Source organism: Strigops habroptila, chromosome Z, assembly GCF_004027225.2.
Source record: "Strigops habroptila isolate Jane chromosome Z, bStrHab1.2.pri, whole genome shotgun sequence".
NCBI classification, from domain to species: domain Eukaryota; kingdom Metazoa; phylum Chordata; class Aves; order Psittaciformes; family Psittacidae; genus Strigops; species Strigops habroptila.
In genome coordinates this window covers 74,712,096-74,727,825 of record NC_044302.2, presented here as the reverse complement: position 1 = coordinate 74,727,825, position 15,730 = coordinate 74,712,096, and the positions used below count along the sequence as shown (strand labels likewise).

The window sequence follows — 15,730 nt, the reverse complement described above, 5'->3', positions numbered from 1 at the left end:
ACAGAACAGAATTACTGGGCAACTGCCGTTAAAAGCTTCAAAGTTCTCTACAGAAGTTGTTTAAGGGAGAAAGGATTGCTCCTTAGCTATTTCTTGTATGGTGGTCATATCTGTAGTCTCTTCTATGGTTTCTTCAGGACACACGTTTATGAAATTAAGTTCTGGTCAAGTGAAGATCATGTCTCCCTGGAAATTAGCAAGGGTTTGCTTCCAATATGAAAGGAGATGAGAAGAGAGGTTACATCTAATCTTTCCTTAATTAATTTCTACATCACGATGTTTGGCAGATTGAAGAGAAGGAAAAAAAAGAGAGCAGAAAGGTGATCCATATTTACATTGCAAAATTGTACTTTCCCTCCCCTTTTAGGTCCTCTTTTATTGGATTGTATAGCACCTCTCTAACTGCTGGTCACTGACTGTTTAAACGCTTTCCCTTGTAGGTTTGGTCCTGTGATGTGTGTGGATGTGGACGGTGGAATAAACCCATAAGCTCAGTGAAGGCAGCCAAAGGTTAGTAGTGTAACAAAATTAATTCTTTCTAGTAATTTCAAGCCGTTCTACAGCCCCTGCTGTGACTCCGTGTTCCAGAAAGATTGAAATTTTGCATAATACAGGCAGTGGAAGAAGGGAGTAACCGGCAGCCAAGAGACAAGAGAGCAATTAGTCACAAATCACTGTCATTTCTGTGTATTTTTGGCAGTATTTCAATAATCTAACAAAAGCAGTAAATAACATAGTGGGGTTCTCAATTGCTGTGGGCTTTCTGAAGCATTTTATACCCATATTGCTGGGAAAGAACCAGATACACAAGATGAAAGACATTTGAGGGACAGGCCCATTCTTTGAAGGGAAGATTTTGGTGTACTGGCATATTTTATGTTCAAATTGTGGGAGTTCAACTTTGCTTAAACTGAATTTTAAGAAAACCCCGAAACCAAACAACCCACCTTTTTTCTCTTTTGGAAAAGAAGTGGAGTCTTTTTTGGTATTCAGAGGATTCCTTTCCCCTTCTCCCTTTTTAAGAAGTCAAGCTTTTGTACCCAAAGAGTCTTTGAGATTTAACTGTTCCTTATTTCACCCACGGACTTAGGGTGACAAGGAAACATAGCAGAATGCATATTCTCTAACAAACCTTTCTTATGGATCATACACAGTTACATATATTACTTATATACAGATATACACACAAAAATAGTGTATACATAGTGTGTGTGTATATACATACACTATATCCAGTAAGTGAGCTAGAGACTAGAAGCCACATCCTAGTATTAGGATTTAATATTAGGATATTAAACGCTTGTCCCACTTTAAAGCAATTTTTTGTAGTTTTTTCCACTATCACAGGTATTTTCTGAATCATCAGTTTAGAGATCCTACAATTTTTGCTTCAGTTACTACTCCTTATCTGTGCACTGATTGATCCCTTTGTGTAAATTTTCCATCTTAAAATTTCATCACTGAACCTCTGGCTTCAAACAGTATCTCAAAGATAATTCTACAGTCTAACCTGTTATAAGGAAGTAATTTGCTTGCAAGCACATTTTTGACATGCCTTCTTTTGTCCACAGCCTAACTAGGTCACAGAGATGTGTTTTTATCTATCTTTAGAAGCAGTTTTATCCAGCATGGAGCCTCCTGAAAAAGAAACAGGAGTATCTTTAGTACTCCAAACACCTTTATGCTCTCCACCCAACATTTCCAAGAATGGGATTATAAATAGCATCAATGTGTCACAGGTGACAGATGGAAAATATGTCTATTTTTCCAGCCCAAACTCTGCCTGGTTGGATGGATGCATGTACACAAACACACACGCACACACAGATAAGTGCATCCCTCAGGAGGACTACAAAGTTGTCATGAGGTTATGCAGGGAGAAAATTAGAATGGTCAAAGCCGAACTAGAAATTAATCTGGCTACTGCCTTAAAAGACAATAAAAACATTTCTATAAATATGTTAGCCACAAAAGGAGAGCTAAGGGCAATCTCCATCCTGTATTGGATGCAGGGGAAAGAGTGACAAAGGATGAGGAAAAGGCCGAGGCACTTAATGACTCCTTTGCCTCAGTCTTTAATAAGAAGACCAGTTGTTCTCTGAGTACCCAGCCCCCTGAGCTGGAAGACAGATATGAGGAGCAGAATTAAGCCCCCATAATGAAAGGGGAAATGGTTATTGACCTGCTACACCACTTAGACACATACAAGTCTATGCAACCATTTGAGATCCACCCAAGGGTAGTGACGGAGCTGGCAGAAGTGCTCACCAAGCTGCTTTCCATCATTGATCAGCAGTCCTGGCTAACCAGGAAGGTCCCAGCTGACTGGAGGTTAGCAAATGTGACCCCCATCTACAAGAAAGGCTGGAAGGAGGATCCAGGAAACTACAGGCCTGTCAGTCTGATCTTGATTCCAGGGAACACTGTGGAGCAGATCATCTTGAGTGCCATCATGTGGCACGTACAGGACAACCAGGTGATCAGGCCCTGTTAGCATGGATTTATGAAAGGCAGGTCCTGCTTGACTAACCTGATCTCCTTCTATGACAAGGTGACTCACTATGTGAATGAAAGAAAGGCTGTAGATGTTGTCTATCTAGACTTTAGCAAAGACTTTGGCACCCTTTCCCACAGCATCCTCCTGGAGAAAATGGCTGCTCGTGGCTTGGATGAATGTACTCTTCACTGGGTACAAAACTGGCTGGATGGCAGGGCCCAAAGAATGGTGCTGAATGGAGTTAAATCCAGTTGGCACCTGGTCACAAGTGGTGTTTCCCAGGGCTCCGTCTTGGGGCCAGTTGTGTTTAATATCTTTATCAATGATATAGACAAGGGGATTGAGTGCATCCTCAGTAAGTTTACAGATGACACCAAGTTCAGTGAGAGTGTTGATCTGCTTGATGGCAGGAAGGTTCTACAGAGGGATATGGACAGGCTGGATCAATGGCCGGTGGTATGAGGTTCAACAAGGCTAAGTGCTGATTCCTGCACTTGGGCCAAAACAACCGCATGCAACACTACAGGCTTTGGGAAGAGTGGCTGGAAAGGTGCTCATAGAAAAGGACCTGGGGGTACTGATTGATGGAGCTGAACATGAGCCAGGTTGTGCCCAAGCAGCCAAGAAGGCCAACAGCATCCTGGCCTGTATCAGCAACAGTGTGGCCAGCAGGGCCAGGGCAGGGATCGTCCCCCTGTAGTGGGCACTGGTGAGGCTGCACCTCGAATCCTGTGTTCAGTTCTGGGACCCTCACTACAAGAGAGACATTGAGGTGCTGGAGTCCAGAAAAGGGCAATGAAGCTGGTGAAGGGTCTGGAGAACAAGTCTGATGGGGAATGGCTGAGGGAACTGGGGTTGTTTAGTCTGGAGAGGAGAAGGCTCAGGGGAGACCTTATCACTCTCTAAACTACCTGGAAAGAGGTTGTAACGAGGTGGGTGTCAATCTCTTCTCCCAAGTAACAAGTGATAGGACAAGAGTAAATGACCTCTAGTTGCACCAGGGAAGGATTAGACTGGATATTAGGAAAAATATCTTCACCAAAAAGGTTGTCAAGCATTGGAACAGGCTGCCTAGGAAGTGGTTGAGTCACCATCCCTGGAACTACTTAAAAGACGTGTAGACACTTTAAAAGACTTGGCATTTATGGACATGGTTTAGTGGTGGACTTGGCAGTGTTAAGTTTATGGTTGGACTCACTGATCTTAGTGTTCTTTTCCAACCTAAATGATTGTGTGATACTGGAGAGCCAAGACAAAAGGTAGCAGCCTTATTTAACATGAACCAAAGTTCAATATTTTAGGTGAACCCCAAATTCAGGAGAAGCTCCCTGTATAGAATCATAGACTCGTAGAATGGTTAGGGTTGGAAAGGACCTCAAGATTATCTAGTTCCAACCCCCCTGCCATGAGCAGGGGCACCTCACACTAGACCATGTTGCCCAAGGCTCAGTCCAAGCTGGCCTTGAACACCGCCAGGGATGGAGCATTCAACATGCCTTTGCGCAACCTGTTCAAGTGCCTCACCACCCTCACTGTAAAGAACTTCTTCCTTATATCTAACTTGACCTTCTCCTGTTTAAGTTTAAACCCATTACCCCTTGTCCTATCACTACAGTCCCTGATGAAGAGTTCCTCCCCAGCATCCTTGTGGGCCCTGGATACAGGATACTGGAAGGCTGCTATGAGGTCTCCACACAGTCTTCTCTTCTCCAGGCTGAACAGCCCCAACTTTCTCAGCCTGTCTTCATACGGGAGGTGCTCTAGCCCCCTGATCATCCTTGTGGCCTCCTCTGGCCTTGCTTCAACAGCTCCATGTCCTTTTTATGTTGAGGACACCAGAACTGTACACAGCACTCCAAGTGAGGTCTCACAAGAGCAGAGTAGAGGGACAGGATCACCTCCTTCGACCTGCTGGTCACGCTCCTTTTGCTGCAGCCCAGGATACGGCTGATCAGTGGAACAAAATTTTGCCAGAAGATAATTATTAATCTGCTTTGTCACACTCTACCACTCGTAAGGCTTGGAGCATTCTTATGTGTCAATTCCTCTGGAGACCTGGGGGGGTGTTGACACTAAATCTGTATTTAGCTTTTTATAGTGGTGATTTTGCCCACTTATTTAGAAACAAAAAAACCCCCAGATTAAGTCTATAAAACTGGAAGTAATTTGGAGAGTTGTCAAAGGTTTTTTCCTCCTCCATATCTGCCAGGTAAATATCTCTGGGATTAAAACAAAGAAAATAAATTAATCTCCGCCTTCTTATTACAATACAAAGTGAGAGAAGCCAGGAAACATGGTGCAAAACCTGATGGTACACAGTGTCCTTAGATCCCTTGGCCATTGTTTTCTTTCACAGCAGCACACGTTAATGATACAAAGAAGTTTAACATTTTTTGGCTTTGGCTTTTCATGTCACAACCATAATAAATGTGCACATTACTGTTTGTATTGCCATATCCTTTAGATGCACCGCCAATTTCTAGAGCCTGTGCATACACAGCCAAGGACAGGATTTTGCCCACAAATAGCCTGGTTGAATTAAATTAAACAGAAACCTTGCCATACAGATTCAGATGCAAAGTAGTGTGTCACTACATGGTACTGCTTGTTTATGTTGCAAACACATTGTATGCATCAAACTCGATTTAAACCACCAATTCTACTGCAGGAAGACCAAAGCTTCTTTGCTCTTCACTAACCATCTCAATTCTGCTTTAAAAGGCCTTTTTCTTGTATGTGTCTAAGACATCCTTAGTTGCATAAAGTTTAAAAAATCCAACAACCTTTAAAACAATAAAACAGATAATAAAATGTTGAACCCCGGAGAACAGGAAGAAATACAGATATTTTGGTTTTTGTTTATTTGAAGGAATTTGTGCAACACAGGAAAAATCAAACATGATGAAGAATGAAGAAACGAGTTTCAATGTGGACAGTACTGGAGCCTCTTCCTTCTCCCGCTGCCTGCAGCCGCTAAGCCCTGTTACAAAGCCACACAGAACAACTCCATTTGGTGAAGAATTCAGATCGCACCTCTCACATTTCCACTATGGCCCTCCTCCTCTTGGAGATATAGAAACATTTCAGGGGTCCTTGGAAGGAGGGTCTCGGAAACGTAAGAGCATGCCAACAAAAATGCCTCCTTCCGTTGCCCTTGAGGATTCTTCATCACCACCAGACAGACCTGAAGATCGCAATGATATAGGCTCTTCTAGTCTCCCCTTGGTGTTCCAACAGTCAGCACAGCCCAAGTACAGTTCCCAGATGATCGACCTCTGCAACTTTGGGTTTCAGTTCTACAGAACTCTGGAGCACTTTGGAGCCAAGCCCATTAAGCAAGAATCAGTGAAGCCTAACGTGGCATGGCCCAGTAGCCCAGGTTTCATGCAGGCTCCTTACCCTTATTATCCTAAAGTCCACCCTGGCTTAATGTTTCCTTTTATTGTGCCTCCAAACTTCCATTTCAGGAACCCCTTTCAAATGAAAAGACCTCCAGAGCCACCCTTCAGGAGGGCTGAAGTAAGAGAAAGTGGTGAAAATAAACAAAAAGTGGAAAGAGTAGATGTCAACCTTCAAATAGATGACAGTTACTATGTTGATGTGGGGGGTGAACAGAAACGCTGGCAATGTCCCATGTGTGAGAAGTCCTACACGTCCAAGTACAACCTGGTCACCCATATCTTGGGGCACAGCGGCATTAAGCCACATGCTTGCACCCGATGTGGCAAGCTTTTCAAGCAGCTGAGCCACTTGCACACACATATGTTGACACACCAGGGCACTCGGCCACATAAGTGCCAGGTCTGTCACAAGGCTTTCACTCAAACCAGCCACCTTAAGAGACACATGATGCAACACAGTGATATCAAGCCTTACAACTGCAGGATCTGTGGCAGGGGTTTTGCCTACCCCAGCGAGCTGAAAGCGCACGAGTCTAAGCATGAGAGTGGTCGAGAGAACATTTGCGTGGAGTGTGGTCTGGACTTCCCAACCCTGGCCCAGCTGAAGAGACACTTAACAACCCACCGTGGCCCTATACAATACAATTGCACTGAATGTGATAAGACATTCCAGTACCCGAGTCAGCTGCAAAACCACATGATGAAGCACAAAGACATCCGTCCGTACATCTGCACTGAGTGTGGCATGGAGTTTGTGCAGCCCCATCATCTCAAACAACACTCCCTAACTCACAAGGTAAGCCAGCACTGGTTGCACTCTCACATTGTATCAGAAGGTAGCACAGGGGTTACAGGCTACTAAAGATACATGTATGTACCTCCTCGGAAAGGAGATAATCAGTCCATAGAGCCTTATGCTGGCCCTTTGCCAGCTGGAGAGTTTTATGCAGAGCAAAAGCCCCAGCAGCACTGGCAATAGTAGGAGCCAGATGTCTCTGTCAGTCTTAAGAAAGTACACACAAACCTCACTCTTTCGTAAACAGGAGTCCAATCAAACCACCTGCATTACTTCTCAAAACTGTATTCGCATCTCTGCATTTCTGGGTTTTATCTTCAGAGTGACCCCCTGTAACATAACATAATTTTGTAGAGCTGTATAACGCCCCTGAGATTTTAACAGAAATTTTCTACTGAAAACCAGATCTACCTCTATGCTCCGTTAATTGGGAAGTAGGTGGATTTGCAGTAGACTGCAGCAAAAGAGAGTATATTATTACTCAACAGATTTGGAAGAATCATTATAATGAGACATTTAAGGGGAAAAAAACCCTAACCTAAGAAAAATTCCCTCTCGCGCGTAAGTTATCCAGAATGCCAGTTAATGAAAGTGGACAAGCAGGATGATAGTCCCAGCCAATTTGTATCAAGTAGCAGTCTTGCCACTGCTGGCAGCAATGACAGCAGAGTCAGTTTAGGCTGAAGCAGGCTTTGGAACACATCCAGGAAGATTGCTTTCAAAAATAGGGAAAATGTAACTGTTCAATTCAAGAATATTGAAAACTGAAATTGGCTTATCCACCTTTACAAAAATGTTGTCAAGACAAGCCAAAACTCCACACATTTTATAAAAATTGCCTTTGCATACTTTTAACACTTGAATTTTGGCTATTATATGAAAGACATTAAACATACAGAAAGCTACAGCATTTTAGTTTTACAGACACGTTTGCTTTTAAAAACCAACAACCTCTACTTCCACATTTGCTTTTTCTTTCCTATTACATGATTATAATTTTTTCTGGTTTTGGAGATTCCCTGGTCTTTGGATTTAACATGCAAAATTCTACTAATCTAAGGCTTGGTAGTTTTTTGTCACAGGAAATGCAATGCCCCTGAGCATTTAGAGAGCTTCTGCTTCTTTGTCCACAGCTGCAGGTGGATTCAGCTGGGAACACAATTAACAGCACTTAGCTGACCAAATGCAGTCTCACATCAGACAGGCAGACACTTAAAGCCGCTGTTGATGTTCACAATTTTAGCTTTGGAAGTAACTCTGAAAAACACTGATTAGCACAAAAGTAGGGATGGTTTAAAGTGTTCTTTGTTACGGGGCCTGCAGGAGGAGTAATTGCTCTCAGCACTTCTCTAGTAAATTCTCATTACCTTCTGCAAGTTATACTCGAACTCTTGAAGTGTTTAGTGGTAAATTCATTGATTTTCGTAGCATCTAATTGAGCTTTTGAGGAGCTGGCGGTAAGACCACATGGGCGTAAGCAAGAATATTGAATTATCTATTAGTAAATTGATAATGCATAAATGGATAGCATAAAAGGTGCTGGAAATGTTCTGTAAACACCAGATAAAAATTGAATGTAATGTGTATATCCTTATTTGGTTACATTGCTTGACTGCTTCTCAGTTGCTTCAGATTATTTTCTATAGCTTTCTTCAAAACATGGCTATGGCTTTTTTAGAAGCCAATGACATTCAAAAGCAAGCACTACTTTAGTCTTTTAACTGGTTAGCTTTTATTCTTGTCAATAAGTATACACATTTAACCAATACTTAACATACGCAGCAGAGTGGGACAGAGAAGCTCTGTTGCTATGTCTCATTGATTTGTAAACTTATTGATGGAAACAAAATTTAGTATTCATTAAGCTTATATTTGGTTTTCCTTCTCTGCTTCTCAGATCTTTGTAAGAATTTGCCAGGAAAGAAATACATAAGTATCTACCGCTCGAGCAAATATTGTTACAATTGAAATAATTTATTACCTGTTTTGCTAATGAAGAATAAATAATTCATATAATTTTGTACTGGAGATTTAATGATCTAGAAAATTTTCCATCTACAGATTTTTCTGATTTTTTTTCTCTTTTCTCACAGGGTGTGAAAGAGCACAAATGTGGAATTTGTGGCCGGGAATTTACTCTGCTGGCCAACATGAAGCGGCATGTCCTGATCCACACCAACATCAGAGCCTATCAATGTCATTTGTGCTTCAAGAGCTTTGTGCAAAAGCAGACTCTCAAGGCCCACATGATTGTTCACTCTGATGTCAAACCTTTTAAATGCAAGGTAAGTGCATTTGGTGGCAGAGGCATTAACCTACTGGATATTTCTGTGGTATTGTGATCTTGTGATGCGGTAGAAGTAGAAAACCAAGACTTGACTAACTTGCAGTTGCATTTAAACTAGCATAAACTGGCCTGGTTTTCTGTCTTTGTCCAGGTTCTGCTTATATAACACAAAATAATGGAGGCAAATATCTGTGGTTTACTCCCTTCCCCTTCAATATCAGTATCTTTCATCCTCAAGTACTGTTTTTTCTGCTTTGTGAGTATTTCAACGCCACAGCAGTTTGAGGACAATAAACATATCTGACATTTGCTTAGTACAGCCATCCAAACAGAAGTCTAAGTGTTTAACAGCTTGAAACGGTGACTAAAAACAGTTCAAGTCGTGCACCCCACAGAGAACTATAGAAAAGCAGCAGCCACAGTTTTGCATAGTGATGTTATGCGACAGTTCAGAGAAAAACTCAAAGAAAGCTACAGCAAAACGCAACTGCAGAAGGGATTCGAATGGGCCAAGTGTAATTACCAGGCTGAAATTCAGGACAGGACATCAGTATCCTAACAAAGTAGCCTCTAAGACCATCTGGCCTTTTTAGGATTATGTGCGAATTCCAGTTTGCTGCCTCCCTCCAGCCCACTGGAGGCTGACATTTCCTTTCTGTCCTCTCTTTTCCCTCCTCATAAACTTTTAAAGCTATGGCGTTCTTGACTATGCACATCTCTAGTATCTTCCTTATGAATTGTTTGTGTTTATATTCTTACCCAGTATTGGACACTACATCTGCTCTTTTGCTGCCTATCTGGTTCGTTATTTTAGTCATACCTTGTCAAGTCAAAGATTGTAGGTTTTATTCCTACTATGATCTCCTCTAAGAGGGTTATAAATACAGAGTGGAGCATATTACCCATTTTATGCCTAAGTAACTGAAGACTGATCTGGAAGCAATTTCTAGAACTCTTTCATCCAACATCTTTATGGAATTACATATTTTCTTAAAAGGAAAGCATCATTGAGGAGCAGAGTTGGATGAAAAATTTTAAATGGTATTATTTTGTCTTGAAAAATGTAAAATTTCAAAATGTTATAGGAAAATATGGCATTCAGTGATAATCTTAATAGGAAAATGTTAGAATTAGTCAATGCATTTTGCTTTGATAACTTTGAAGTATTTCACCTTGAAAAAATAACAGTAAAATCTTCCAGCTTTAGGGTTTTGTTTAATTTTAATTTATGTCCTACTAGAAAGTTATTCTGTATAGTAGGATTTATGTTAGTCTAGACTGATGAAATAATTTCTGTTACTGAATTGCTTGCATAGTTCCATGTTAAATATTCTGGAGACTTTCATTCTGTGTGAATACCTGCAAACCTGTCTTTTTGTTCCCATTTGGTCAAAGTCCTCATCTGATCCCTCAAATTCCAGAAAAGAAACACAATTGTTTGATCAACTGTTCTGATGCAGTATCTGGACCCACACTATATTTTAGGTATGTGCAGATTAGCTGGAAGTTTGTGTTCAGCTTAGGGTTTGATGATAGCAGACTATTAGTACTTGGAGATGGCAATAGTTTGAACCGGGAACTGGAGTACCACCAGGAACACCTGTTTTTCTTATTTTTTTACTTCTCCGTCCCCGCCCAGTGCTCCTCGGAGGAAAGAAACAAGTAAGCACAGTGAACCAGTTTCTCCCATGGCTGCAGATGTGCCCCTGAAGAGAGTGGAGGTTGTAATAAGCAAAGGGGGAATCAGGATTTGCTCTTTAGAGTTAGAAACATCCCCTGCCTCGATGGCAGAGCCCTCAAAGACTTGGGCAAGTATTCTGGCTGGTATTCAGAGGGTTAAGGCAATGACCAGATAGCAGCCTTTTGGCACCAAGCTCCTCCTCAGCAGAAGGAAGGATATAGCTGTATGAACAGCCTGCTTTAACAATGGCTCACATGTCCCCCGGGAACCGCCTGCAAATAGATTTCATCTTGCTTTCTCTTGTACTTTTCAAAGCTTCCTGTTTTCTCACGGTCCTTTTGGACAGTTTACAGTCTTTCTCCCTCTCCCTCTCTCTTTGAGGAAAGGAACACCCTTCTTATGAAGGAAAAAAAAAAAAGAAGAATGTAAGGGAAAGACAGCACAGCCAGTAGCCTTTCTACTTCACCACATGCAATGGTTTTCTTTACCTTTTTCTCACAGCAAAAGAAAACATGAGGCTTTCCTATGTGTCTAATCACAGCTAAGCACAGACTATCTGAAGCAAGGGAGTAGCAAATAGTTGTCCCTTCTGTTTCCTCATTCAGCTGCAGCCAGGATCCGTGTCTGATTTTTCTCTGAAGAGGCAACTTCTTTGTAGTGTTTAAAGGCCTGAGCCCATGCTGTCTTTTTAATTTCTGTTTAAAAGAAAAACAATAACCTTCCCCTTCCCAAAACACTGAAGAGTTCTGAAGGAGTTGCACCAACTGGTGCAATAGGGCTAATTCTGATTTGTAGAGGAAGCTTCTAGGAAATTTACCATTGCTTTTAGTGCTGAAGTCAGCAATGTTTCAGACCTCCAGTAAAGAATGTAATGAAGTTATCTCCAGCCCAGCCAAATACACTTTGCAGCAGATGTTTTGAACTCCTATTTTTTCCACATTTAAAATCATGGGTTTAGATCAGGAGTCAAAGCCAAAGAAAATTTAAGAGATAAGTACTTTGGCAAGAAACAAAACAGACTGACAAATCTAGAAGGGTGACACTTCAAGTGGTGACTTAGGAAGACAAAATCTAGTGTTGACCTAATGGAGATTTCTCTAGCAAACTGTACTGAAGTCCATTTCAGCAGCCAGTGCAACAAAGTGTGTTCAGCAGACTTGCAACTGAGGTCCTTCTCTTCAGGGCTTGAATTTCACTTTGTCTAACATAGACAGCCTAACAAGAGGTCCACAAGTAAACCATGTTGTTGCTGCTATCCCAAGATCTCTTGCATGAGCTTTGATTCCCTTTCAGTGCTAAGGTGCTCTGTGGTGAGTTCTGCTGGAGCTCCCTCCCATGCAGCTGGCTCAGGGCTCCGACCAGTGCTCACACCCCTGCCCTTTCACAGAGAAAGAAAAACTTGTCCACCTTCCTGGTTTGGTCTGCAGGCTCAGGCTGTTCTTTAAGCACTAGCTGTGAAACCCAGCTAGCTTCAGGTCACTGTCTTTCAGCATATGAGCCCAAAACCTGCTCCGTTCATCCTCTGGATCATGAACACTCATCTGAAAGTCATCTTGTGCCTTTTGAAATGTGTGGGTTACCCAGAGACAATGCCACACAGAGCAATCATTCCAAAAAACAATTTTCATATCTGCATTTCTTTCATTTTCCTGCCACACCTCTCCACTGTAGTACCATTTCCTCATGTCCCTAGAGGAGATTTCAGGACAAGATCACATTACACATCCTTAGGACTGTGCATGACTTTGGGAAACAGAACACCTCCCCCATTTATTCAGAGACACAAAATTTTGTCTGTAGGAACTATCTTTTACAAAGTCCTCCGTCTTTTCATTATGGAGATAAATAAATATTGCCTTGACAAAATCAACAACAACAAAAAGACTTCTACTAGACCCATTTCAATAACCAATAAAGATATAGCACCTGATCAACCTTATTTTCCTGATTACAGGTTTAGATAGAGAAGTAAAGACCTAGCTATCAGAAAGCAAAAGCTGGTGAGAACACAGATCAGCCACAATACAAGCAGATAACTAGAAGCCTTCTGCTGAGAGGTATTGCTATTGGCATTCTTGTAGCCTGAGAAACATTGACATGTCATAGGTCATTCCAGCAGCTGTTAAGATATAATCAACTGCTGTTCTTCCTTGCAAATTTTCTGTGCTCATCAGTGCTGCTTCTCTTCCTTGTTTCCACCAGCACTTTCAGAGTGGTTTCAGTGGTTTTTGTGCATTCATTTCCCTGAATACAAGTTATCCGGCATATTAACTTCATTCAAATGCAAAGAAGAGGCAGTCCTCTTTCCTAAGTGGATGGATGACCGTTGCAATCAGACATTTTAGTTCTACCAATTAATAACTCATTTTCAGTGGGTCTTCTCCCCCCAGCTCCCCATCTTGGTGAACATTTTACTGATAAATTTATTTGTAGAATATTCATTTTAGCAAAGTCACAGAGATCAAATCATGGAAGAGAACTTATGCAGCTGAAGGAAATAGTTTTTTGAAAGCAAGTGAATATTTCCAAGCTCTCTTTTTGCAGCACTGACTCAGCCGAAGTTTTTATTTGAATACAATACCCCTGTAAATTTTTGTATTAATGGAATTCTTCCATTTTCCCCTCAAGAAATGGTTTAAAATACAAAAGACACAGTACTATTTCACCAAGAATCACTCCACTATCTAAATTTCATCCAGATATTCCAGGTGATGGCTTTGTGAATTTGAATCACAAACTACTGTAACAGACCTTTTGTACTATCCAAATAAATTAAATCAGAATTCAAATTAGACCAAATTTTTGGTGAAATCTCAATAATTGCTTTTTAGTAATTTTCTCCCCTATGAGTACACTGCTTGATGGAAGTTTCATTTACTTAGTAATGGAGATTCTGGTTCATACAGTAATAAAGACCATTAAAAAAAAAAAAAAAAATCTGATGATAAAACTATTCCTAAGAAAGGACCTGAAGTAGAACGCAAACACCAAAGTTTGCAGAGGATGGAAACAGCCACTTGAATGTGAATAAAATTATAAATCCTGATAAGGAAAGACCAGAAGACAAGTAAGACTAGAAGCTTGTGATAGTGATGTCAAACTCTCATGTCTTGAGAACACCTTTGATTCATAAGGAACTAGATTACAAACGGACCCACCTAGATAAACAACAACAATGAAAAAAAATCCCCCTTGTTGTTTCCTCAAAGGGAAACTTACATGGTCAATGGCTTGAGCACGATCAGTGAGGAACATGCTTCAGGGAAAGCTGAGTCATTCTTGCAGCCCCATGGCTGTTTAAATTCCAGCTTACTCACCAGAGAGACCGAAACACAGAAGCTGGTAAACAGAAGATAAGAGGATCAGAGAAAAATGGGGAGTAAAAAAGGAAAAAAGAATTGCTTTTTCTAGCTTTAAGCAAAATGTGCAGCCATTTCATTTCCACTTAAGGAGAAGTAATATTCTGCTTGACTGTTTCACAGAAACCCCTCATTAGTTTTATCTCATATCGCCATCTCTGTCTGGTGTTGTTCTTGCTTAAAGGGTAGATTTATAAACTACAAACAAAAGGTTCACCAGGGCAGAAAGTTATACTTTGCATTTCATTCAAGAGCCTTCCAGGTTACACACTTATACCTCTTCCCTCCTTACAACAACATTCCCTGCTTTTGGATAACCCTTGACTCTGTGTCCTACTCACCAAATTAAAAAAATGGCAGCAGTGCAAAAGGCCCTGGGTAGATCAGACTCAACTGCATATTCCTGTCTGTAGGATTTTTGCCTGTATCTTTGAAAAACAAATTGCAGCCAGAAGCTGCCAAGGCTCAAATTGAGAAGAATAGGCCCTATTTCCTTTCAAAATGTTTTCCTTGTACCCCCTTAAACTAATAATTTTCATTTTTACTTTTTTTACAGCTTTGTGGAAAAGAATTTAACAGAATGCACAATTTAATGGGACACATGCACTTGCACTCGGACAGTAAGCCTTTCAAGTGCCTTTACTGTCCCAGCAAATTCACCTTGAAGGGGAACCTAACCAGGCACATGAAAGTCAAACATGGGGTTATGGAAAGAGGATTTCATTCGCAAGGTAATATTTTTCATCAAGGCTATTCTCTGAGAGATTTGAAGATGCATATCTGTAAACCCAAATGGGCTTCGTACCACAGGTCCAATGTGATTGGAAGAGATTGAAACCCGTAAGCCTGGGAGGTTGTTATTAACTATTTGTGTCACTTCAGTGATGCAGATCAGAGATCCCCAAGGTAGGGAAACTTGTCTTGGAGATCTTTCAGACTAGATATCTGATAACATACAAGTACAGACAGAGACAGAGACAGAGGAATAAATGGAGACAAAATGTGACAGTATTTATGAGCACAAAAGAAATAATTCTAGTGTACTAAGTTGCTGTTATCGGGTGTTAAAATACGTTCAGTAGTGTCAGTGTAGAAGATTTATCAAGCCATACCAAATTTCTTGTACTTCAGCCCATGGCTCCTCATTCATTGCTGTGAGGAGGTGTAATGTCGACAGCACCACAGAGCTTCCCCCAGCACTGGTGCTCCGAGATACAAATGGGAGCGAGCTGGTGGAGATTCAGCCTTGGTGAGACTGTGGTATATGTAATTGGCCAGGGGAATGATTGGATGACATAATCTTCCTGACTGAAGGTGTAATTCCATTATTTTTGAATAAATGTTACAGTTTCAAGGGACTTGATTCCCAGAGGTTGACAGACCACAGCCTAGCAGCTATGGACAAACAGACATTTTTCCCCACTCACATCTGCATAGGAGTTTATGTTTTTTCTCTTATGTTCAAGGCACATCATAAATTCATTCAAAACTGACAGGAGCAAAAAAGCTAGAACATTTCACGGGCCTTGCTCACTGCTTATTGAATTTCAGTCTGGAATGGAAGCCTGAATGGTTCTGTGTCCAGAAGCCTCAGTTATTCTGTACCATATTGACACAGCTGATGTTACCAAAGGCTCAAGAGCCAAATTCCAAAGAAACATGTGAACAGGAGGAGACATGGATTTTTGGCTACCCAGGGAAGCGGGAAA

General features: G+C 41.2%; 1 protein-coding gene across 3 annotated transcripts in view; it reads left to right on the top strand.

Moving 5' to 3' along the window:
- The window catches only part of ZNF366 (zinc finger protein 366), a 38,713-nt gene that overhangs the window by 16,210 nt on the left and 6,773 nt on the right, over window positions 1-15,730 (top strand). For 2 of the 3 annotated variants that reach the window (XM_030512806.1, XM_030512808.1), the window contains exons 2-5: window positions 441-510; window positions 5,367-6,694; window positions 8,788-8,979; window positions 14,578-14,752. In XM_030512806.1, coding sequence (XP_030368666.1) covers window positions 5,396-6,694; window positions 8,788-8,979; window positions 14,578-14,752 — 1,666 coding nt within the window. In that variant the 5' untranslated portion in view covers window positions 441-510; window positions 5,367-5,395. Of the gene's footprint in view, window positions 1-440; window positions 511-5,366; window positions 6,695-8,787; window positions 8,980-14,577; window positions 15,126-15,730 lie in introns of those variants that run through there. The other variant, XM_030512809.1, reaches the window with a different exon arrangement.